The sequence below is a fragment of the Arvicola amphibius genome, chromosome 6, assembly GCF_903992535.2.
Source record: "Arvicola amphibius chromosome 6, mArvAmp1.2, whole genome shotgun sequence".
Taxonomy (NCBI): domain Eukaryota; kingdom Metazoa; phylum Chordata; class Mammalia; order Rodentia; family Cricetidae; genus Arvicola; species Arvicola amphibius.
Window position 1 is genome coordinate 71,851,162 of NC_052052.2, and position 26,566 is coordinate 71,877,727.

Here is a 26,566-nt window from a genome sequence, read left to right on the forward strand (position 1 = left end):
TGAACATTATAGTCATTAGCAAGAGTCAAGAAAATCAGAAAACTTCAAAGTTAGCTTTAAGGTTCAATATTTTGGGAATAGCCTTCCACCAAGTCCATTCCCAGGTGAGCCAACAAACTATATATATATATATTTGTGTCTGGCATGAGTTCCATTTTATTAAGTGAACTTTAAATCCAATCAGATAGTAGTTGGCTATTCCCATAACCATTGTGCTATTACTGCACCAGCGTGTATTTACAGGCATTCTAGATCACAGGGATTGTAGCAGGGTTGGTGGTTACGTTGCTCCTCTGGGACTATGCAGATCACTGTTTAGTCCGACACCAGTATATCTTGTACACATGGTACCATTGCATATCAATAGGTTTTATGAAGTTGGTGTTTACATTTCTTCTCTGGTAACATGCAGAGTATCTTACTGTTTCCAACGATGCTAGAACATGGAAGTGAAGGCTCCAGTTAGACATGGATAGCTCAACTATCCATGCTCAATGAGATATGTGAGTGTTCTTATCAACAACAGCCCTTACTATCAATTTGTGGAGCGCATACAGTGGTCTTGACAATAGTCTGAGTTGTTTGTGGGTTTCCATGGGCCCCTTAGGCCAACAATTCAATTAGATGCAACCTAATACTGGAACTGGAGATTTCACTTGGTGGCAAGAAATGCCTACTTGGGGCTTGCTTTTCCCATTATTTGGTGACTTCTTTTAGATCTCTTTCATATATATGTATATGTATACTTCAAATGGCTTTTATATGTAGTAGGTTATCATATGATACCTCAAATAGCCTTTAGTGTTATCTGTCCTTCCTTGTAGTCCTTGTGTTACTCACCTCTTCCTTCCCTCTCTCACTTTAATCTTTCCATTCTAGTCTTAGCCCTGTCCCTCCACAACAACATGTTCTATTTCTTCTTCCTTGAGAGATCCACCCATTCCCACTACTCCCTTACTCTATACCTAACCTCTGTGGTTATATAGATTATACCATGCATATTGAATGTTTAAATTCTAATATCCACATATAAGAAAATTCATGCCATATATGTCTTTTGGGGTCTATGTCATCACATTCAGGATGATCTTTTTCTAACTCCACTAATTTACCTGTAAACTTCATGATTTTTTAAACCACTGAATAATATTCTACTGTGTAAATATACCACACTTTGTTTATTCATTTGTCCAAGAGTAGTGGTGTTTACAACTAATTGATCACAACAAACTATATTTGATGACTGTTAAAAAGTCATGGGGGAAAACAAAAGTTGGGCATATATACTGTGGCCATAACACTTTACCTAGTGTTGACTACTGTCTAGTTTTTATAAGAATTTATCTTTGCTGGGTGGTGGTGGCACATGCTTTTAATCCCAGCCTGGTCTACAGAACTAATTCCAGGACAGGCTCCAAAGCTACAGAGAAACCCTACCTCGAAAAACAAAACAAAACAAAACAAAAAGAATTTATCTTCTGCCCATTTATTTGTGTCTTAGACAAAGACTTATGGAGAGAGACCATGTTTTATATTTAATGAAGTTTATCCAAATCTATTTTTTATATAGGTCTATACAGTTAACATCACTCATTGACTTTATTCTTACCTGTGAATTACCATTAACTTGTCTAGTACTAAAATGTTTTCAGCAAACAGCTTCTATCTTCACTACTCTTCAAAGTCACTCTCTTTTGGGGCAACCATACTTAAAGCTATTTTGTTCGTAGATCTCTCTTATGCACACACACTTGCACATGCACACACATCAAGTAATTATTAAAATCAGTATCTGACCTCCTTTTGGGTGCCAATCACATAAAATGTCTTCCCTTCAAACTTGAATTTGCAAACATCTGGCCTAAGAAAAGAAAGACTCTGGGTGAGAAGGAAAAAAAAAACAAAAACAAAACTACAGCTGAACAAGGCACCTAGTTTTGCCATGAAAATCTATCTGACTTACAAATGCCAAGGAAACAACAATAAATCAAAATTTTTTTATCATAAGTGATGGTATATTGAGAATGGAGGTCTCTGAGTAAATTATGTAGCAATTTTCTTCCCAAGAGTTGACGCACTGCAAGATCAAAATTATTTCTACTTCTTCCTTTTGTTTTTTTACAAGTTAGGATACATTTTTTATTTAACAGGCTCTGAATTATTTGTAAACATTAGCAACTGAAACATGAATTGGTAAATTCACTTTTCAAAGTATGAAGAATGTTAGTAGAATAATATGAATTCAAAGTTTTTAATTTTTCCATTCTTCTTCATCCATCTCTAGGAAGAACATATACCACCTTGCAAATTTTCAATAGAATCACCTCCATCCACATTGAAATTGTCCAAAAAATTATGGTCAAAAGACAACCTTGATTTATCTCAAAAGGCTATTTGTTGTAACCTGATTTGAATGTACATCCATGGTCATTTCCTTGATGAGTAAAATGAAGGGTGGATTTTTAATATCTCCTTTATTTAATCTCTAGGATAGTTATATTGTATGTGTATTTTTTCTATGAGAAAAGAAACAGTGCTTCATTCACCTGTTTCAGTTTAAGTATAGAATTTTTAAAATGGTAACAAAGCTGGATAAAAAAAACATAACTCTGATTTACATGAGAAGAAAATTTGATTTAGCAAAAGATGCATGGTTATAACAAATAAATATGTTTAAGAAGAAGCCAGGAAGAATGGGATCCACATGAACACAGTACCAGTAACATAGGCAACCTGAAGAAATGAAAACAGAAACAAATACTCCAGAGACTATTCATCTCCATGTTTCCAATGACTTCTCCACAAAATGTCAAGTGGAAAAGACAGGAAATCAATCTGCATTAAGGTGTGGCAGCTTCTAATCAAACCAAACCAGGTCTCAAGTAATTTTGTAAACCTGTGTATAACATCCTCCAGGACTTTTACAGTCCTGGGATAGAATGAGGGCAGTCTTCAAGTTACCCATGCTTCCCAAACTAGGTTGGAATATCTATGGTATCTACCCTGGAATTGACTGAAGTAAACACTTTGGAGCTTCTTTGTCAGATGCTGAAAAATCTAGAGAAGAAAACCAGATAGCAACATCATCATAAAATAATTATAGTTATCAAATTACACTAGATTTCCAAAGCACTCTTACAAACATTGCATTTGTTTCTCCTCCAACTCCTTTGCCCTTTGTAAGACAGACATATATAACCATTACCCCTCTTATGAATGACTACATCGAGACTCAAGAAACTTATGGGTGAGTTCTGAGATTCCTAACCCAGACAAGTGGGTACAAAGGAAAATTGAAAGTATGACTGATTAAAAGTCAATGACACAGTAGGAATAGATGCTATAGAACAGTTGGGGGTCTTAGACAGATGAACTTAGCACTTAAAAATAACTGAATGTTAACATAAGATTGATTGGCCATTCCAATTCTTTTGTTATTCCAAATGAATTTGAGGATTTTTTTTTCTCCTTATATGAGGAATGAGATGAGGCTGTTGACTGGGAATGCACTGAATTAGGAAATTGTTTTTGGCTGGTAGATCTTTTTCACAATGTTAATTCTATCAAGTCCTAAGCATGGGAGGTCTTTTCAAATCCCAGTATCTTTGTCATTCTCTTTCTTCAAAGATATAAAGTTTTCATTGTAGAGGTTTGTCACCTCCCTTGTATAGTTTATTCTAAATATTTTATTTTATTTGAGAAATTGGAAATAGTAGTGTGTCCATGATCTCTTTCTCAGCAAGCTTGCTACTGGTCTAAATAAATACTAACACTTTGCCAAAAATATTGATTTCTACAATTTGTTTCTACAAATTTTCTGGGGGAAATTTGGTATCTCTTAGATATAAAAATTATACCATCTTCAGTTGGGAATAATTTGACTATTTGTATCGCTCTAATTTCCTTCTCTTGCTTTACTGCTATAGCTACTGCTTGAAGCATATTGCTGATAAGTAGTGGAAATAGTGGACAGCAATCTCTCATTTCTGATTTTAATGGAACTGCCTGGAGATTTTCTTCATTTAGGATGATATTGACTATGGGTTTCTCCTACATAGCTTTTATTATGTTGGAATATGCTCCCTACATTCCTACTTGTTCTAGGACTTTTATTATGAAGCCATGTTGAGCTTTGTCAAAGGCTTTTTCTTTTTGTATCTATTGATATGATCATGTGATTTTTGTATTTTTTGTCCATTTATATGGTTTATTACATTTATTTCTTATATATGTTAAATTTGTATCTCTGGGATAAGGCCAGCTTGATCATGGGATTTACTCTTTTTGATACATGCCTGTATGTAATTTGTAAGGATTTTAGAATCTCTGTTTATCAGGGATATTGGCATACACCACAAACACATACACACACATACACACACACAAGTGAACATGTGTGTATCCCTGGTTTTTGTATTAGACTAATACTGGCTTTGAAGGAGGGGTTTGGAAGTCCTCTACGTTTCAATGTTTTGAATAATTTAGAACTATTGGTTGTAGGTTTTCTTTGGAAACCTGTGAGAATTCAGCTTATCTTTTTTAAAATTTATTTATTTATTATGTATACAATATTCTGTCTGTGTGTATGTCTGCAGGCCAGAAGAGGGCACCAGACCTCATTACAGATGGTTGTAATATTCTGTCTGTGTGTATGTCTGCAGGCCAGAAGAGGGCACCAGACCTCATTACAGATGGTTGTGAGCCACCATGTGGTTGCCGGGAATTGAACTCAGAACCTTTGGAAGAGCAGGCAATGCTCTTATCCACTGAGCCATCTCTCCAGCCCCCGCTTATCTTTTTTTTTTTTTTTAAAGATTTATTTGGGTATTGGGTCTACGGAAGGTCTTGCATATTATCATAGAACCTTCATCTGGCGATGGATGGAGATAGAGACAGAGACCCACATTGGAGCACTGGACTGAGCTCCCAAGGTCCAAATGAGGAGCAGAAGGAGGGAGAACATGAGCAAGGAAGTCAGGACCACGAGGGGTGCGCCCACCCACTGAGATGGTGGGGCTGATCTAATGGGAGCTGGACCAAGACTGATGGAGCATGTGATCAAACCGGACTCTCTGAATGTGGTGGACAATGAGGGCTGAATGAGAAGCCAAGGACAATGGCACTGGGTTTTGATCGTACTCCATGTACTGGCTTTGTGGGAGCCTACTCTGTTTGGATGCTCACTTTCCTAGACCTGGATGGAGGAGGGCGGTCCTTGGACTTCCCACAGGGCAGGGAACCCTGATTGCTCTTTGGACTAGAGAGTGAAGGAGTGGGAGGGGGAGGGAAATGGGAGGAGGTAGAAATTTTAATAATAATAATAAAAAAAAGATTTGTTTATTAAGCATAGAATGTACTGCTGGCAAGGAAGGCACCAGGTCTCATTACGTTACAGATGGTTGTGAGCCACGATGTGGTTGCTGGGAATCGAACTTGGGACCTATGGAAGAGCAGCTAGTGCCCTTACCCTCTGAGCCATCTCTCCAGCCCCTAAATTCCACTTATCTTTACAGGTTATAAATAATTCTATTATGAAGCTACATGGTAAATGATTATTATCTGTTTCATTTTTATCTCTATTGATGTGAAAAATATTCTGACCAGAAAGAATTTAAGGAAAAAAAGTTTATTGGAGGTTACAACTCCAGGACATATCTGTCCCTGAGAGAAGTTAAGGTAGGAACTCAAGGCAGGAACTTGAAGGCAGTCCAACACTCTGTTCCACATAGCAAGCTCTAACCAAGGAATCTACTTCATCATCCTATCGGTGCAGCAGGAACTATGGCTTTCTTACAGTTTAAGACTTCCTGCCTAGGAATCTATTCCTATTAATCTATATCAGTTAATATTCAAAACAATTATTCACAAAAATGTTCACAGGCCAGTCTGATCTAGGATATTTCTTAATTTAGATTCTCTTTCAGATATTCTAGTTTGCTTGCCTTTCTGTCACTGTGATAAACACCATGAAAAAAGCAAACCAACTTCCATGGGGAGGGGGATGTGATTACTCATTTCATTTTACACTTAAAAATAATAGACAAGGGAAGTCAGTGCGAAGGAACTCTAGGTAGGAACTTGGAGGGAGAAACTGAAGCAGTGACCACAGAGGAATGCTGCTTACTGGCTTGCTCCTCTGGCTTGCTTAGTTACATTTCTTATACAGCACAGACCCATCAATCAGAGGTGACACCACTAAGAATAAGTTGGGCCCTTCTACATTAAGTAATAATTAAGGAAATTCTCTCAGTGACATGCCCATAGGACAATTTTATAGAAACAATTCCTCAATTGAGATTCCTTCTTCCCATGTGTGTCTAGAAATTTGGGTCAAATTGACAAAAACTAGCTAGCATAATCTACTCCTTGTTACCTTGACAACAAACATATTATGGTTAAACCATAACGTTTCCCCCAAGATCCCATCTTGATATCACAATATAAAATATAGTCCAACCTTTACTAAAATAGCCCCATATCTTCTAAAATTTCCAATAATTTTAAAGTTAAAGTCCCAAAGGAACTTTACTGTTGGCTCCTGTAAAACCAAAAATATGTCACCACTTTTTATTTATTTATTTACTTAAAAAAGCAGCACTAGGCACAGGAAAAAAATCACATCAATTTGAAAACAAGATTTAGCTGTGAAAATAGCTCAGTGTCCAATATCTGGGACTCACTCATGATCTTTTGGGCTTCAAAGGGCTTGGGTAGCCCCATCGCTCTAGCTGTACAATCAGTAGTACATACAGAGGCTCAGCATCGTCCACTCTACACCTGCCACTGCCCTTAGTGATAATTCCAAGATTATAGTATCTGCTCCTAAGTCTATACCTCCACTGACAGCTACCTGCCTTCTGGCTTCACTTAAGGAACCCTGATTCTGCCACTCACTGCCCATCCTCAGCTTTTTTCTAGACCCCTTCAGGCCTGGGCTTTCTAATGTAACTGAGGCTGCACCATTATAAATGACAGCTCCCGGACCTTCTTCATGGACTCTGAACCTGCCACACAGTGCTTAGTCTCATCTGTGCGTCATGACACCTTTATGCTTTCAAAAGTATGATATGGGAATCTCTTAGACACCAGTTTTGTCCCCTCTGGATCACAGCTTCTGTGTGCTGATCCAGTACAAATACTTCCTAGAAGATTTAACCTCAATGATGGTGGTCTTATTAATATCAGCTGACTTTTCAGTCTCAGCTAACCATTATTTATTGTTCCAGTAAAGCAAAGAAAGTTTCCTTTCTACAAAGTGTGAATAAAAAGCATCATATAAACAGCCCTGATATAATCTTCTCTTTCTTTTGAAAATTCACAAGCCAATCCACCATTGCTTATATTGCTTTCAGTATTATATTCCAATTTCCCACAGAATACCTCAATATGCTCTAACCAGTCAATCTCCACTGTGCACCAAAAGTCCAAAATCCTGTAACAATCTTCTTTAAAATAAAAACACATTCAGGTGTGTTACAGCAAGACCCTACTCCTGGTAGTATTTTTTTAAAAATATAGTTTCTTTATATTGAGGCAATAACTAAAGCAGAGATCCTGGAAGAACACAGCTTGCTTGTTCCAGTGGCTTGGTCTGTTACCTTCTTAGACAGCACAGGCTGGACCGCCCAGCAATGCTGTAAAAACACAGTGGGGTAAGTCTTATTACATCCAACTAACCATCAAGAAAAGAGTTGACAGATACACCTGTGTGGTAATGATGCTTTTATTGATGAATTTCTTCAGTTGAGAGTCACTCTTCTCAGGTCTATCTAGGACTTGTGTCAAGTTCACAAACGCTAACAAGAAGACCAGATAACTTTAAGTTGTATCAAGTTGATAGTTACAGCTAAGCAGTTCACTACCTCACAGTGCCAGAAAAAAAACAATGCTAAAGAAAAAGGAGGGGAAGATCAAGAACAAGGTAAGCCATTTTCCCAAAGATGTACTCACCATTTTCTTAAATGGATTCTCTTATTTCCCTGGAATACCACAAACCCTGCTGCGGTGAATCCTAAAAATGCTGTAGCACCTCTTGAATCCTGAAGAAATAAAAGTGAAGAACTATTTAGACTGAGCAATAGAAATGATGAATGGCATGCTTATTTTCCTTCATCTTGGGTTAATTCAAACCAAGGTCAGTAACTAAAGACAGAAAATAAGTGTTTAAGGTGGAATTCCCAAGAACATGACTTCTGAACTCTGGAAAAAAATCTTGGGTTATGTATTATTTTTCTTTCAGAAATAGACATATTGCCCTATCAGGAACCACATAAAAAATACAGATTTCTCCAAAATACTCTACTTTCCAGTGTTTTGAATACTTGAGCTCTGGATCTTTTCTGTAATGCCACCAAACTGTTCTTGGTTGTCTTTATATTTCTAATGCAATGAAATCAAAATTTAGGGCATTTTGACTAAACTGATTCAACCACATGCAGAATCTCTGGCAAATCAGTATAACAGTATCCATAAAAACCTACTTAACTCCCAGCTAAACCTGAAACTCTAAGCAACTCATGGATAACTTAAAGGAAAAACAAAAGCAACCAGAAAAAATTCAGTCAGTTTCCAGACAAGAAAATGAACAGAGGGGAATACATTTCTGGAAAGAATAAAGAATATAAGTCACTGGATGAAATAAGCATATTTACATAATCACTAGATGCATCTGAGAAATACCATAAAACAATTGTATAGGTAGAAAAAGAAGATGCATATTCCAATACAGACAAGTAGAACCTTCCTGGCACATTTGTGTCACCTGGCAGCCTGGCCTCCATGCTCAGAGCCCGAGGAAATAGGGGTTAGGTAAGCCCTGGGCAAGCAGATCTTTATGATGTTTCCCAGGTGCTGATAATGAGCAGACTGAGCTGAGTACAATAGATCCAGTACTTAGCTAATAATCTGGCTTGGTGTGTACAAATATAAATGCTAAAGAATAACTCCAAAACTTATTTTTAATATCTGGATTGACAAGAACTCTTAGTCTAGAATTAATGTTACTATCTGATTGATACATAGTTAAATGCAGAGAAGAAAATATTGATTGCATGAAACATTTCTTGGGAATATAAACACAAAACCACTTTAGGAAATTGATATGAGGAAAATTGCCTGTCTTGGGAGATAGCTAAATTAGCAAAATGCTACCCATCTAAATATAAAGGTCTGAGTTGATATCCCCAAACTCACATTTAAAAATATCTGGATTTATCAATGTGTGGTTGTAACCCTAATTGGTTATGAATGAAGAGAGATTATTTTAAATACCAGCCTAGCCAAATCAATAAACTCCCAGTTTAGCAAGAGACTCTTTCTAATAAAGTTGAGGTGTAGAGAGATCAATGAAAGAAATCCAAGGCTGACCTGGGGCCTCCACATATAAGCACACACATGTGCACACTCAGCTACATATATGTGTGTGCACACTCACCCACACACATGTATCACACACATACATGAGAGAGATACAGACAGAGATATAGACACAGAGAAATAATCTGCAACTCTGAGATAGGTAGTTCTGATAAAAGTTGTTTATGTTTCATACTTGAGGAAAATGTTGCTAAATAATGAGAAAAAGGAAAAGATCAGCAAACATTCTCACTTAGTGTAACTTAAAATGTTTTTTTCTTCACATTTCTCCATTTTGAAGAATACATTGAAAAGCTAATTATAATTTTATTTTTTGTGGATATAATGTAAGTTACACTAACCTGTTGGCCAGGAATGTTCAAGAGACTTCCAAAACCTACAGCCTATTGCTTTGTCCTTGGTAACCCCACACTGGTAGAAGTTAGGATCCTACTGCTGAAGATATCATGCACTTCAGAAACAGGGCCCAGAGACATCTGAGCTGGAACTGATCAGAAAGCCCTCTCTATGGGGACTCATGGTACCAGAAGATTCCAAGTAAGTTTCCAAAGGAGTGAGTCCTATCAGTCCTACTCGATGAAATGTCTATGAACCACATCAATGGCCAGGAAGATGTGATAACCCAAAGAGTGCAGTAGTGCCAGGCATACCTTGGCAATAACCAACAGCTCTCTAATTGGACTAACACCCTGCAAAACAAGAGGGGGTCCATGCTTCATACTGTAAACATAGCTAACTACTCAATGCTAGTAAAGTCATGGTTATTGGAGGAGAATTTATAAGCAGCATAATCCCTAAGAACAACCAATAAAAAATAACTGCCTTTATACCCACAAATAAGTGGATCCTTCATTTATCATCAAGTAAACTTCTCTTTGAAATAGCTGGAGCCCATAACAAAAAACCACAACCAATCAAAATGCAGAGTTGTGGAAGCCCAGTCCCAGTGGGTTCATCTACAAAGCATTCCCCTATCTGGGTCTGCATCAAAAGGCAAAGTATCCAGAGAATGCTGGTGGATGGGTGGAGAAGCCCTTATGTGCAGGTTACTGGAGTACTAACAGTAAGTCAGAAGAGTCAGGAATGGATGACAGCAATTATAATAAAAAGTTTGCCTACCTGAGACCTAGCCTACCCTAGCCACCGAGGCCTATGGTACAGAATGATTCTGTGGGTACAGGGACATCAAAGAGGAAAGGAGATGGACATAATAAAGTCTGAAAATGATGGCCCCAAGACAGTGTTTTTGTTGGTAAAAACTTTGAAAGTAAAGTTGTTTGAATACTCTCACTTTCTGAGGGAAATCATCCATTAGATGAATAAATGAATGCATATTAATTTAGGAAAATTTGACTACTCCAATACAATTAGCAAGCATTTCCAGGTCTCTGGCACAGAACCTAATCACATTCAAAACATGTGATGATAGCCTACTTGTTATATCTTCCACATAATTTTTGTGGTAAGGCTGTATAAATCTAAGGGTATTTTGCCAGGCCTGCATGCCAATAATTTGATTTGGAACAATACAATGATCATATGGTGACCTCTTTGAGGTCATTACCTTGCATGGGTGAGGATCCACCCCATAAGTTTCCAATGTATGAGCTTTCAGGAGTAAGTTGAATTCAGCAATCGCTGGGCTCTGACCTCTAAAATAACACACACACATTAAAAAAATTAGAGAATTCAAGTAAAATACAATCAATAAAAACTAGTTGTCCCTTCAATCAATCAAATATTATTTTATGTTTAATATAGAATAAAAATTCTTAAGTCAATAGGACCAGGTACATCTACCAGTATTTCTCACCATGCAGAGCCCTTTGAGAATATTATATTTTGTAGTTAATTGCACAAAAATATGCTGCTCTATATTATCAGCACTGTAGTGGGTATACAGTTATTCAATATTATCAAATTACCAGTAGTGATAGCTTCACAAATTACATCTAATACAAAAGAAAACTCAGGATCTCTTCTTTAAAAGATTCCCTATGATAAATGGTATTTCTTGTCCAGACCAGAAAGAGGGCAATCTTATTCCCCTAACAACAATCCTAAACAGAACCTTCTGGGTACAAAAAAATTAATAAGTAATTCTAGAAAAAGTCCTGGATTATCAGAGGAAATCTCAAATATTAGATTAGTTCTAGAACTGTACCCTATGTTGATAAACAAGCTGCAGGGAAAGTGGGGGGAGTTAGCAAATACAGTTTCATGAAGGACTGACTTGTACATGAGATAATAAAATATTTCAAAGATCCTACTTTGATTAATATGAACATCTCCCATGCACCAAAATCTAAACCATTACTGGTTAAGAAGGGTATGCTGTAGAAAACCAAAATGCCATTTTATATTTTAATTACAAAATTATATTGTGCTATTAAATCTAACTACACTGAAGCTCCACACATAGAAGGATTGTCACTCAATCCCTTTAAAAGACTAAAAGATTCATTAAATTAAAATGGTGCCTACAGGTATCATTTCCTCCTTTTCTCTTATTGCATTGAAGTTTTGCTTCAGTATATCTGCAGGGCATCCTCATCATAATCAGTGTTGTGTTGGCTCTTTAGTTCATCCTCTCTTCCCTTGATCTCTCTGTCTCTCTAGCACACACACTTCTACTTGCTTGAGGAGAAAACTAATGAAGCTGTGATATCCCAAAGGCTACTAAACAACAATCTATTCTGACAGCCTTCAATGCAAAATTTCAGCCTTAGTAATTTAGACAGGATTCATGGTGTACCAAGTTCGAAGCCAATGTGTCCCTTTGCCTCCTAAAGTTTCAGAACTGCCTCTGCGTGGACTCATACTTTTGTCTTAGTTGAAAGGCTCTCACTCAACTACAGACTGGTTAGAACTCTTCTGCTGTTTAGAGATGGCCACTTTCATGATGATGAAATGGTCAATGCATTTTTCCTTTAATTTTAAAATTATTTATTTTATATGAATGACTGTTTTGCTTGCATTTATGCCTGTGTAGCACATGAACACTTGGTGCTCTGGGAGGCCAGCAGGGTATTTTATACTATAGTTCTGGAGGAACAGATAGTTGTGAGCTGCCATGTGGGTGCTGAAAATTGAACCTGGGTCCTATGGAAGAGCCACAAATGCTCTTAACCATGACTGAGCCATCTCTCCGACTTCTATTAGTATATCTTAAAAGCCATATATTATGCTTTTGTAAAATCTAAGTTGTCTTTAAGGTCCATCTTTCTTTTTCTACTCTATGTAACAAAGATTACAGTTCAGTTCACCCATTACATATTCATTTGCTTGTCCTTAGAATATATACTTGTCCTTAGAATAGTCAGTTGAGAGATGGGATCTTTTAGAGATGTGACCAAGTGTAAAAGTCAGTAAGAATGTTGCCTTCTAAAGGGGTATTGTCGTTCTTGTTACATCCCAGTTAATATCTCATTGAGAGATAGGTATTACAGAGTGACACAGGACTGGGATATGATTCAGTGTATACAGTACTGTTGTAAGAGTGAGACGTGAGTCTGGGTTCACAGAACCCATGTAAGAGACAGACACAATAGTGTGCATTTATTGCAACACAGGAGGTAGAGACAGCAGAATCCCTGGAAAATCTCACAGGCCACCTAGCATGTTGTACATAGCAGTGAAAAACAGGACTCTGCCTACAATAAGGTGGAAGGCAAGTAGAGACACCTTATGTTGTCTCCGCACCAGTTTGCAACTCTGCAAGCATGTATCTATACACTCACACAAAGTAATAAGGGAGAGAGAGAGAGAGAGAAACACACACACACACACACACACACACACACACACACAGAGAGAGAGAGAGAGAGAGAGAGGAGAGAGAGAGGAGAGAGAGAGAGAGAGAGAGAGAGAGAGAGTAATTGAGATGAAGCAAGCTTACTTAGCCCTTGAATGATTTGCCTCTTGCTATGGTCTTTGCCCTCCCACATATGTACTCACCATGTTACCATCTGTAATGCTGCAATACAGCCAGAGCTAAACAAATGATCATGCCAAGTACTGCAATCTATAATAATGGGCACTAAATGAATATATTTCTAAATATAGTACCCAGTTTTGTGATAACAAGAGAAAGGAAATAGACTAAAATGATAGGTAACTAATTTTCCCTTATCTAAGAAGTATTTTTGTAACTAATACTTTCTATGGCAAATACTCTCTATAGGCATCCTTTCTATGCCTCATGGATATCTATTCTAAACACCAAACTTAATACCATGTGACAGCAGAGTTCCAGAGCTGACCAACTCCAGAAAACTTACAATTAAACTTATGGATCTCTGCTAATCAGAGGTTGCTATCCAGGGTATGAAAAGGCAAGTTGCAACATGGGAGAAATAGATCAGCAATGAGGAAACCAAAAAAATACTAGTATCTAGAATACTTTTAAAACTCCTAATAATTAACAAACAGCATTTAAAAAATACAGGTAACCAAAAAATGGACAAAAGTCTTATACACATAACAAGTAGGCAGCATGAATAATCATCAAGTATGCAGAAATATGTTCAACCTCTTTACTAGCAAAATATAACTTAAAAGTATAAAAAACCCTTAACATATCTGGATATGATAAAACTAAAAAGCCTTGCCTAGCAACAGTGAGAGTGCACAACAAAACCAGGCATCCTATTATGATGAGAAAGAACAAGTTAGTATAATTAATATGGAAAGGAAAGCTCTGGTACTATCTACTAAAATTTAGTTTATGATAAATTACAGCAATTCTACTCATAGTAACACTTTCAACATAATCATAATTATTATGCCAAGAAATAGATAAAAATAGTGATTTTGTAATAGAAAAAAAGCAATGTGGCTGTACACCTAACAACAGTAGTATGGATATAATACATAATACTGAACAACCATAAGAATAAATGATACATAGAAAATGGGCTAATATCACAATTGTAAAGGATCAAAGAAACTAGACATGCTATTAAGTACTGAATGCCTGTTTCCATGAGTTTAAAAGGGGAGAACCCTGAAGATAAAACTAAAGAGTATTAAAATACTATGTGCCACAGTATTGGGCCTTAAGTTTAAATCTAATATATTTTCTGTTGAGTTTTAAATAGTTATCCTGGTGACTTTTACATCAACTTGACACAAGCTAGGGTCATCAAAGAGGAGGGAGCTTCAACTGAGAAAATTCATCCTTAACACTTGACTTTAGGTAAACCTGTTGGGTATTTTATTTTAAATTAGTGATTGATATGGGAGGTTTCAGTCCACTCTAGGTGGGCTTGTGGTCCTGAGTTCTATAAGAAAACAGGCTGAACAAGCAACACAATACAAACCAGGAATTAGCACTCCTTCATGGCTTCTGTGTCAGCTCCTGTATTTAGGTTCTAGTCTGTTTGAGTTCCTGTCCTGGCTTCATTGGATGATGAGGCATAAGTCAAATAACCCTTTGTTCCCAACTTACTTTTGATCATCGTGTTTTATTACAGCAATAGTAATCCTAACTAGGACAATAGTGAAATATATGGATCTAGTTTTATTCTTTTGCATGATGATAATTGCTTTTCCCAACACAATGCATTTTTACTACCATGTGTTTTGGGCTCTTTGCTGCATATCATTGGCTGTAAGTGCATCAGATTATTTTGGGGCTTCCTGTTTTGGTTCATTGCTTTTGTGGCTATTTTATCATGTTTTGGTTACTATAGTTTGATTATATATTTCTTAATCAGGGAGTGGCATGTCCTCAACTTTGTTCATATTGCTCAACTGTTCTGATTATTTAAGTAGGGTCTTTTGTTGTTCCACATGAGGTTTAGGCTCAGTTTTTTTTTCATTTTCTTCCTCTTAGGTTTATCATTTCCTCATTATTACCCCTGAACATGACTGAAATTAGAAAACCTATGGAGGGGAAATATCAGTTAGGATGTTTAATACAGGAAAGCACAAGATTATCTTTAAAGTATAAATCTTCATGTCAGTATTGCTTGGTTGGGTTTGTTTGCATATTTCTGCTAAGTGGACATCTGAATAAATTAGTAGACAAATTAATACACAAAGAAAGACTTAGTGCAAATGTCAGAGACGGCAAGAGGATACAGCCGTAGAAGCTAAGGTAGAAATGGAATAAACTGAGCTCCTGAGAGTCCTAAATTATTGAGGAACAAGTCATTTAATAATTTGTTTTCATAGTAAGTAATTACATCCTGTTCCTTTAGTCTCCCACTGGACATTAGTTTCTGGAATAACTTTGAATATGGCAACAGAAAATAAAAATCATCTGCAAGATGAAGCTTTTCTAAAAAGGCATTGAAAAAATCAAAGATTAGTTGCATTTCTTTTTTAGGAGACAGCAATTCTAAGATATAATTCTCTTAAGATTCAACTAAATTTGCTGAGGTTGGATAATAACATATTTAGCTGTACTTCTTGTCCTATATTTAAGTCCTATATACATGTCCTGACTACTTTAGCTAACAAAGAACCGTCTTTTTCATATTGGTTTTCTTTGAGTGCGCCTTCACAAACAGTATAAAACCTACAGCTCCCAGGAATAAATGGTTATTAGTCACTACTAACTTATAATGAGGTATCGACTATTGCTGGCCATATCTGAGCTGATTAGAAAGTACAAGCAGAGAAGGGATGGGTTTGGCTCTGCCTGACCCATTTGGATACAGAAACTCCATAATTAGATTCAGGGATAGAAAACCAATAATACATTCTCATTCTGAGCAGTGGGATTATCTATATTGAGTTAGACATTGCTACAACTTGGTCGGGACTTTAGTCATATTACATTGCTGCAATTTTAAAGTTTCCTCACATTTGGCTTCAAATGTTTGGGCATTTCTTTTAATATTTGTCTTTTAGTTTATGCTGGATCTTAATTTAAGAGGCTCCAGAGAGTATATTATTTACAGCTTGGTTGTAGAATTTGACGTTAGTAGGGAAACTCATGTGCTGTTCAGATCCATCACTGGCCCTCTGAGCATTGTAAAATCATATTCTTTCCCATTTCCCAGCCTCATCATGGGCAAGACATGCCCTGCCGTGGCTGGTGTTTTTGGTATCTCAGAGAGGAATCATTCAGTTGTCCTGAAGATTAGAGGTCTGGCTATTTGTTCTTATATTTGTGGCAAGCTCCTCTTCTTTTATCATTACTCATTCTTAGAGGAGTATGAAAATAACAATAGTAACAACAACAACAGCTATGACATTCTGCTTCAAATGACAGGCTAGATTTTAATTCATTTATCTTTCTTAGATCTCAGACAAAATAAAATAATATGACTTTGATGTTTACTTCATTGTTTATTTAGAGTTAGAGAGATCAATGTGGCATATCTTTAAGAATCTGAACTGGGAAGGAAAGCCTCCAGCCTGCCACTTCTAATATTTGATTTAAAGAGAGATGGTATATATTGAAATTATCTGTTTGTATGCCCTATTTTAGAACAATGTGGCAAATATGGGCAGACAGTCTGGTAGAAGATATGAAGGCAAACTGAGGCCATGCAGGACCAAGGCTTTGGGAAAGCATCATTGGAGAGTATTACTGCAGTGTCTTGGTCTTCTGACTCTTAAAATCTTTATATCTCTCTTTGTGATCATTTTTGACAGAAAGGTTTAGGGGTTGTTTTATAGGTGTATAAATTGCGGCAGGGCATACTGTGGTCAATTGCTCTCTGCGTTTTGACTAGTTGGGGTTTTCTATGATTATTTCCATTTTCTGCAAAGAGAAGCTTCTTCATGAAGGCTAAGAGCAACAGTGATCTGTGGGTACAAGAATATACACTTAGAATACAGTTAAAATTATGCTGGTTTAGGAGAGTGGCAGTGAGATTCTACTCTAGGTTCCAAGTTCTCAGCCATTGGTAGTATACAGTACCAGAAATGAATTCCATTTTACTGAACTCCATGGCTTCTTCTTTCCTATATGGAATTTTTTTTTAGTTTTGTGATTTCTCTTTTATCACTTTTTGGCCTTAATTCACAAGCTAATGAATCCCTACTAATATAGTTCTTTCTTATACCTATGTCCCATCATAAGGTACTATCTGTTTACTTGCAGTTTCTGTGCGTCAGGTTGAGGTCTTTCATCCATTTGAACATTATTTTTGTGTAGTGTGATAGATAATAGATTTAATTTCATTTTTCTATGTGTGAACAACTTGTACTAGCACACCGTCTTTTCACCAATGTGTATTTTTGTCATCTTTGTCAAATGTCAGATGGTTATATTTACATTCATTCATGTTTGGGTCTTCTGCTTTGTTCTACTGATCTAAACATCTGTTTCGGTGTATACTTACTATTACCATGCTTAGTATGGTACTTTATAAATTACTATAGCTGTGTGACATAGTTTGAAATATTACATTTTAATCACTCCCGTATTGCCCTTTCTCCTCAGGGTTGTTTGTCCTCTCCAGGGTCACTGATTGTTTCATATAAATTTTAGGACTCTTTTGCTATTTCTGTAAAGAATATCTTGTACAATTTTGATTGGAATTACATTTAATCTGTTAATTATTGGTAGAATGGTCATTTTCACAGTACCAGCCCATGGGCATGGATTGTCTGTATAAATTCTAATGTCTTCCCCAATCAGGTTTTTTCAGAGATTCAAGTTTTAATTATAGAGGTCTTTTATCAACTTGGTGAGGTTTTTTTTCTTAGATATTTTATTTTGTTTGAGCAGTTGGGAATGTGAGTCTGTCTATGATCTCCTTCTCATTGTATTTGTTGTTAGTATATAGAGATGCTACAGATGACTGTTTCAGTATTGTTGAAAACATTTCATTGTGTGTAAAAAGATTTGTATTTCATCCTAATATGTGGTCAACTATAGAGGATCTTCTATGAACTACTGAGTAGACTCTACACTCTCTTGTATTTGAGAACAAGTTCTGTAGATACTGCTTAAGTCCATTTGATACATGATGTCATTTAATTTCATGTCTCTTTTAATTTTTTTCTAGATCTCTTGTCTTTTGGAGAGGATAGGATACTAAAGTCACCCACTATTGTAGTCAATGGGTGCCTTTAATTTCAGTAGTATGTGTTTTCTTGCACATTAGGTTGTCACATATATATTAGGGTTGCAATGTCCTCTTGATTAATTTGATTAATTGTTCCCTTAATTATAATGAAGTATTCCACTTTTTTTCTTTCTCCTTCAACTCTTACAGTTTTTCTGGCACAGCATTTTAGGTTACTGTATTAGGTATCTTTCTCCTGCTGTGGTAAAACATTCTGACCGAGGCAACTTATAGAAGAAAGGCTTTATTTGGGCTGATGTTTCCAGAGGAATAAGGGTTCACCGCCGTCGTATTGGGGAACAGCAGACATAGCAACTGGACCCATGTCTGTCTTCCAAACAGGAAGCAGAGAGAGAAAGAGTAAAAAATTGGAAACAACACCAATTTTCTAAATTCTCAAAGTCCAATCCCAGTTAGACACTTTCTCTAACAAGGCCACACCTCTTAAACATTCCCAAACAGTGCCAAAAACTGGGACTCATGTCTTCAGATATATAAGCCTATGAGGACATTCCCATTTAAACAACCACAACTGACATCTGCAGCCTTTTAGTCCTGACTCTTTCTCAGGGCTCATTGCTACTGTAACACCTGAATGACTACTTGCTTCCTAGAACTGCCAAACATTGGAGTAATGTGTGGGCATTAGTGTCAGGTAATCATGGATCATGTTATGACATCAATATTAACTAATAGGAAACATTTTTTATCCTCTTCAAGATCACCTTCTTTGTCCTTCACAGGCACACAAAGAGTGTCTTTCTCCTACAATTTGGAAGGATGGGGCAGAACAGCTTTCAGAAGCCTCTTTGCTTTATATTTTGGCAACTTGGAAATGTTCAGAAATGTTTGTCACTATAATGTTCACCAAGAATTTAAAGCCCTACAAAGTCTAGCCAGAAGATTCACCATTTCTACCAATCCATGCAATGAACACAGTTTACTCATTAATAACACTTACCATTTGGTTCCTAAGAAGAGTAATTCTCTATACTACGGTTGTATCAACTGGAATACTGTGAGTCATTGTTCTTTATAGTACATTTATTTCCAAAATATAGAAAGAATAATGAATATTTTGTATTTATTTTCAACACATTTTCTTCAACAGAAAGTTCTCTTACAGTAATCCATAGTCGTGAGAAAATGTACAGTTTTGAGGCAATATATTTGAGGCAAAATACATACCTTTTCTAACTTCTCACTTCTCATAGGCACTGTCTTGGAAAAGTTTTACACTAATTGAGATACTAAGTCATACTTTGCAGGGCCCAGAAACATTCTCTGCAACCCAAGGCTGCCTACTCACATTTCAAATCATATGGCTTCATATGAGTCCCACTTTCTATATAGTAAGAATGCTTTTTCATCTCTACACTTTCATACATATTACCTGAGTTCATTGTTATGAATTTCCATGATTTTTCTTTCCAACTTCTGTGACTGCTTGGGGAAAATCTCAAACTCACTGATATAATTCTCAGGATGCTCATCAGGATAATAATCACCAAACTCAGCTATAACCATCAAAAATTGGAGAAAAAGAGAGAAAGCATAAACAATACAATAAGGACACATATACACTGTCATTTACCATCCAAAATAAGAATATAGACTGAGTTTATCCAATATAATGCATTTCTACTCATGGGGAAAACACCAGTCTCATTTTCTAGAGACGCATTCGTGTTCACTTCTGACTATGCGAATGTGGGTACCTGTTAGGTTTTTCTATACCTCTTTTTCTGTGTCCTAAAACAATTTAAAGCATTGTTTTTCATAAAGCACTATTGACATATAGGGTGCTGAACAATTTTACTTTTTCAGATTTTTCAGATTTGTAGGCCCTTGATGTCACTAAATGTTCATAGCACAATTATTGTTATCACCAATAATAACACCCTCCAGAACCAATCAAAGGATATACATTTTTAATCATGTAGAAGAAATACATTCAAGAAATCTGTTGTGCTACATAGTGAGTATACTTAGTAAAAATGTATACTATTTTTTAAAATAACTAGAATATTCTTGGAGTGTTCACATAAAAATTATATATAAAGTAGAGATATTATATATACATATACTTATATATACAAACATATATATTGAATTTAGAAACAATAAAATGCAAACATTCAAAACACCCTGTTGTATGCTATCAATATATACAAGGTTTTGTGGTAGATGTTTTTCAGCTCTTTGAGGAGTCTCCATGCTGATATAATGGCTGCAGCAGTTTGCACTCCCACTAGCAATAAATAAATGTTTTTTTTCCCCCCTGGCATGTTTCATCATTACTGTGTTTGAATCGTAGCCATTCCATCCATGGTAAGATGATATCTCAAACTACTTTTAATTTATATTTCCCCAACAGATAAGGATAAGAGCTCCCTCTGGTGACTCTAAAGTTCAATCATAATTGAAAACAAGAATCAAGGCCTGGTTAATCAAACACCATTACCAGCTATTTGCATTTCATCTTCTGCAACTCTGTATTTTGTTCCATGCCACATTTTAGGATTGAGTTATTTTTTCTTTATGCTTATTTTTTCAGTTCCCTGGATAGTGTAGATACTGTTATTAACACAGCTGTTAGACATTTTTTTCCTGTTCTGTATGTTACCTCTGCATTCAAATAATGATGTTATTTGCTATAGAGAGGATATTTAGTTTGAAGGGCTTTCCTGTTGCTCTAAGTTCAAATGTATACTGTGCTTTTTTCTCTGTCAGACTCAAGAGACCAGATCTATCTATCTATCTATCTATCTATCTATCTATCTATCTATCTATCTATCTATCTATCTATCTTCCTTCCTTCCTTTATTCCCCCCCCCCCCCCCCCGTTTTTTTAAAGATAGGTCTCTGTGTAACCTTGGGTGCCCTAGAACTCCCTCATAATGCTGGATGGCCTTAAACTCAGAGAGATCCACTTGCCTCTGCCTCCTGAGTGCTGGGATTAGTGTGTACCACTACCACTCAGCTCATGATCTGGACTTTTAAAAAACATTACTCACAAAATGACAGGAAGAAAGAACAAAAGCCTAGATCCTTGATAAGCTGTCGTTGAGACTCAAGAAAGCTACATCCCAGGGAAATTTTGTCTGAGCTATTATTACTATGGCTCTGTACTACAATTTGAGATCGGGGATGGTGATACCTCCAGCAATTCTTTTATTGCTCAGGATATCAGTTATCCTGTCTCCATCCTTTTTTTACGTGTAGGAACTTAGTGCCATGAAGTTCTTCTTAGTATTGCTGTCATTGTTTAATAAATTTGGGTATGCTGCATTTTGTTTTTATTCACTTGGAAAATATTTCATTTCTTTCTATTACTGTCTTGACCTATTTTACATCTATTAGAACATTGTTCATTGGCTATGAATTTGTAAGCTTTTTGTTGTTGATGATATCCATCCTTATTAATGGTGGTCAAATAGGATACAGGGTGTTATTCAAATTTTTTTTTCACACTTTTCTCGCCCCATCCCCCCTCCCCCCATCCCACCCCACCCCTATGTTCCCATTTTTTGTCCGGCAATCTTGTCTACTTCCAGTATCCAGGAGGATAACTATATGTTTTTCTTTGGGTTCACCTTCTTATATAGCTTCTCTAGGATTTTTACGAATTATAGGCTCGATGTCCTTTATTTATGGCTAGAACCCAATTATGAGTGAGTACATCCTATGTTCATCTTTTTGGGCCTGGGTTACCTCACTTTTAATCTTTTTAGACTTGGTTTTTGTCCAAGTATGTGGTCAATTTTGGAGAACATCCCATGAGCTTCCGATAAGAAGGATGTTCTTTTGCGTTTAGGTGAAATGTTCTAAAAATATCTCTTAGGTACATTTGCTTATAACATCAGTTAGGTCCAGCATATTTCTGCTTAGTTTTTGTCTAGATGATCTGTATATTGGTGAAAGTGAAATATTGAAGTTACCCACTACCACTTAGTAATTTTGTAATTTAAGCTGTAGTAATGTTTCTTTTATGAAACCTGGGTGCGCTTGTGTTTGTTGTATAGATGTTAAGAACTGTAATATTCTCTTGGAGAATTTTTCCTTTGGTGAATATTCAATGCTCTGCTCTATCTCTTCTTAGTAGTTTTTGTTTGAAGTCTATTTTGTTGGTTATTAAAAGAGCTACACTAGCTTGTCTCATGTCAATTTTCTTGGAGTATCTTTTTCTATCCTTTTAACTTGAGGTGATGTCCATCTTTAATGTTAATGTGTGTTTCCTAGATGCAGCAGAAGAATGGATACTGTCTTCTAATCCTCTCTATTTGTTAGTCTATATCTTTTGATTGGGTGATTGTGGCCGTTGATGTAGAAAGTTATCAATGAGCAGCATTGGTTGGTTCTCATTATTTTGTTGCTGTGATGTCCCCCTTCTTTTTTTCCAGTTTATTTAATGTTCTGTCTGCTTCTTGTGCCTTTGTAGGCATCTCTTTCTTTAGGAAAATTTTCTTCTATGATTTTATTAATTTTTTCTGGGTCTTTGAGATGGGATTCTTTTTCCTCGATTCCTATTATTTTTGGATTCCTATTATTCTTAGATTTGATGTTTTCATAGTATCTGAGAATTCCTGGATGTTTTATGCCAGGAGCTTTTTAGATCTTTGATGAAATATTTAGATCTTTGACATTTTCTTTGACTGGTGTATCCGTTTCTTTTATTATATTCTAAATTCCTGAGTTTCTCTCTTTTACATCTTGTATTTTATTGGTGGAACTTGCCTCTGTAGTTCTTATTTGAATTCCTAAATTTTTCCTTTACAGAATTCTTTCAGTTTGGGTTTGCTTTATTGATTATGTCCCTATAATCAGGTCCTAAATAACTAATTTAATTATCTTTCATTGTTTACTTGTGTTTGTCTGTATTTCTTTTAGGGGATTAGGAATTTTCTCTTTAAGTTTATCTATAACATATTCATAAAGGCAATTTTGAAGTACCTTTCTTTTACTTCAGATATATTGCTTTTCTCAGGGCCTACTGTAGTAAGGTTGCTGGGCTCTACTGGTGAAACGTTCTGATAGTCATTGAATGTGTTTTTTTTTTATTAAAAATTTCCGCCTCCAAAAAAAAATTCCGCCTCCTCCCCGCCTCCCATTTACTCCCCTACCCCCTTCACTCCCCCTCCCTCTCCTGTCCAGAGAGCAGTAAGGGTTCCCTGCCCTGAGGGAAGTCCAAGTTCCTCCCCCACTCCATCCAGGTCTAGGAAGGTGAGCATTCAAACAGGCCAGGCCCCCCAAAGCCAGTATGTGTAGTAGGATCCAAATCCAGTGTCATTGTCCTTGGCTTCTCAGCAGCCCTCATTGTCCGCCAAGTTCAGGGAGACCGGTTTTATCTCATGCTTTTTCAGTCCCAGTCCAGCTGGGCTTGGTAAGCTCCGAATAGATCAGCCTCACCATATCAGTGGATACTGGCATCTGGGCATCAGCATTTGGGATGATTATAATACAAGTTGCTAATGTCTGGTCTTATCTTTGTGGGGTGGGCATTTTGATCTTTGGTTTCTGTTGCTGTTGCTAGTTGGTAGGAAATTGTAGTAGCTGTGTATTACCTGGTAGGAAATGCTTTTCAGATTTTGCCAGATTTGGCCACTGGAGGTTTTGGGTAGAATGTGTTTGTAGGTATAGGAAGCTGACACTTAGGGATAGGGACGGGCTAGAAAGGGGGCCAAAGATGTTCACAGGAAGGAGAAAAGCAAGGTATGCCACCAGGATCTGCCTAGGAGCAGAGAGGGAGAAGAGGCCACAGTATGTGGTGTGCTACTGATCTGGGGATGACACTGGGTACTGGTTTTGTAGAAGATGAGGAAGTGGAGAAGATATGAGGATCACATACCTGCTTATGTGATGACCTGCACCTCCTCTGGCTGGTATGGCTAGCAGGTTCCCATAGATTGCCTATGGGAATTGGTGGCTGAGACAAAGGGTTGGGGTGGTGAGGAAGTCTGTAGGAGATCTGTATTAAGTTACCAGGTCTTATGTTGAGGTCCTCAATCCATACGGAGTTTAGGTTTTTTTTTTTTTTTTTTTTTTTCGAGACAGGGTTTCTTCTGTAGCTTTTGTAGACTGTCCCGGAACTAGCTCTTGTAGCCCAGGTTGGCCTCAAACTCGCAGAGATCCGCCTGTCTCTGCCTCCCAAGTGCTGGGATTAAAGGCGTGCACCACCGCCTCCCGGCTCGGAGTTTAGTTTTGTGCAGAGTGAATGATATACATTTAGTTTCTTCATCTACATGTAGCTATCCAGTTTCATGAGCAGTATTTTTAAATAATGCATTAATTTCTTTATTTTGTACCTTTTAACTCTGTAAAAAGAAACAGGTGTCTATAGTTATGTGAACATGTGTCTGGATTCTTAATTTTATTCCATTGATCAATGTATCTGTTTTTATTCCATTAACATAGAGCCTTTATTACTGTAACCATGCAGTATAATTAAAAAAACCAGGAATGGTGGTAACCAAGTTTTTATTTTCAGTGTTGTTTTAGCTAACTTGAGAATTTTGGGTTTTCATATGAAATTTAAAATTTAAAGAAAAAAAATTTTGTGAAAAATTGTGTTTACATTTTGATGGGAATGGTTGTTGGAATCTTGGTACAGATGGCAAACTATAAGTTGCTTTTGATAGGATGGTCATTTTCAAAATGCTAATCCTAGCAATCTATGAACATGAGAGGCTTCATCTTCAGGTATCTTCTTCAATTTATTTGTGTTTCTATTAGAGAAACCTTTCACCTCTTTTGTTAGGTTTATTCAAAGGTATTTTACTTTTTATTCATCTCATTGTGAATAGTATTGCTTTCCTTATATCGTTCTTGGTCTGTTTTTTGTTTGTCTATATAAAGGTTACTGATATTTGTTTTTTGTCTCAATATTACAATCTGCTACTTTGTTGAATGTATGTATTTGTGAGCTGTAGAAGCTTTCTGGTGGAATCCTTATGATCTTTTCTACATAAAATCATATCATTTGTAAATAAGGATACTTTGACTCATTTCTTTCCTATTTTTATCCTCTTCACTTGTATTCCTTCACTTGTTTTATTGCTTTAGCTAGGACGTTAATAACATATTGAACAGAAATAGAACCAACAGTATCTTTGTTCGTTTCTGGTGTATTAGTGGAAATGGTTTGACTTTTTTTCCAGTTAGAATGACGTTTGCCCTGAGCTTGTTATAAATTGCCTTCATATATTAAGATCCATCTCCTTTCTTATTTTCACCAAGACTTTCATCATGAAGAGATATTGGTTTCAGTTAAAGGCCTTTTCTGCATCTAATGAAATGGCATTTAGTATATAATAAATTTAGTAATTTATTCCTTAGATTGTTTCAAAGAAAGTCAGGACCGTGAGGGGTGTGTTCACCCACTGAGACGGTGGGACAGAACTAACGGGAGATCACCAAGACCAGTTGGAATGGGACTGATGGAACATGCGACCAAACCGGACTCTCTGAATATGGTTGACGGTGGAGGCTGACTGAGAAGCCAAGGACAATGGCGATGGGCTTGGATTCTACGGCATGGACGGGCTCAGTGTCAGCCTTGTCAGTTTGGTTGCTCACCTTCCTGGACCTGAGGGGAGTTGGGAGGACCTTGGACTTAACATAATGTAGGGAACCCTGATGGCTCTTTGGCCTGGAGAGGGAAGGAGTGGGAGTATGGGTGGAGGGGAGGTGAGGAGATGGAAATTTTTAATAAAAAAATGAGAAAAAAATAGGAAAGCAAAAAAAAAAAAAAAGAAAAAAATTATTTACTATGTTGAACTATTCCTGCAACTCTTGGATGAAGCTAACCTGACAATGGTGGATAATCTTTCTGATACTTTCTTGAATTTAGTTTGGTGGTATTTTATCAAGAATTTGGTGCTATGCTAATTAGAGATATTGGCCTATAATCTTCCCTTTTTATTGAGTCCTTGTCTAGGTTAGGTATCAGAGTAATACTGATTTTATAAAAAAGAATTTGAAAATGTTCCTTCAAGTTTCTATTTTGCAGAATATTTTTTAGGAGTATTATTGCTAGTTCTCCTTTGGATTCCTGCTAGACTATTCTTTAATATATATCCAATAGACTCTGTTACTACAGAAATGCTTACTCATTATGTGTATTGCTCCCTTATTCACAATTTTCAGGAAATGGAAATAGCCTA

At 36.6% G+C, this 26,566-nt stretch overlaps 1 protein-coding gene across 2 annotated transcripts in view; it reads right to left on the reverse strand.

Annotated features, from left to right (window-relative positions):
* Frmd3 (FERM domain containing 3) overlaps nt 1–26,566 on the reverse strand; it is a 191,323-nt gene that overhangs the window by 40,345 nt on the left and 124,412 nt on the right. For both annotated transcript variants that reach the window (XM_038335041.1, XM_038335040.1), the window contains exons 6-9: nt 19,798–19,921; nt 10,940–11,027; nt 7,951–8,039; nt 1,798–1,861 (exon numbers count right to left, since the gene is read on the reverse strand). In XM_038335041.1, coding sequence (XP_038190969.1) covers nt 1,798–1,861; nt 7,951–8,039; nt 10,940–11,027; nt 19,798–19,921 — 365 coding nt within the window. The remainder of the gene's footprint in view (nt 1–1,797; nt 1,862–7,950; nt 8,040–10,939; nt 11,028–19,797; nt 19,922–26,566) is intronic.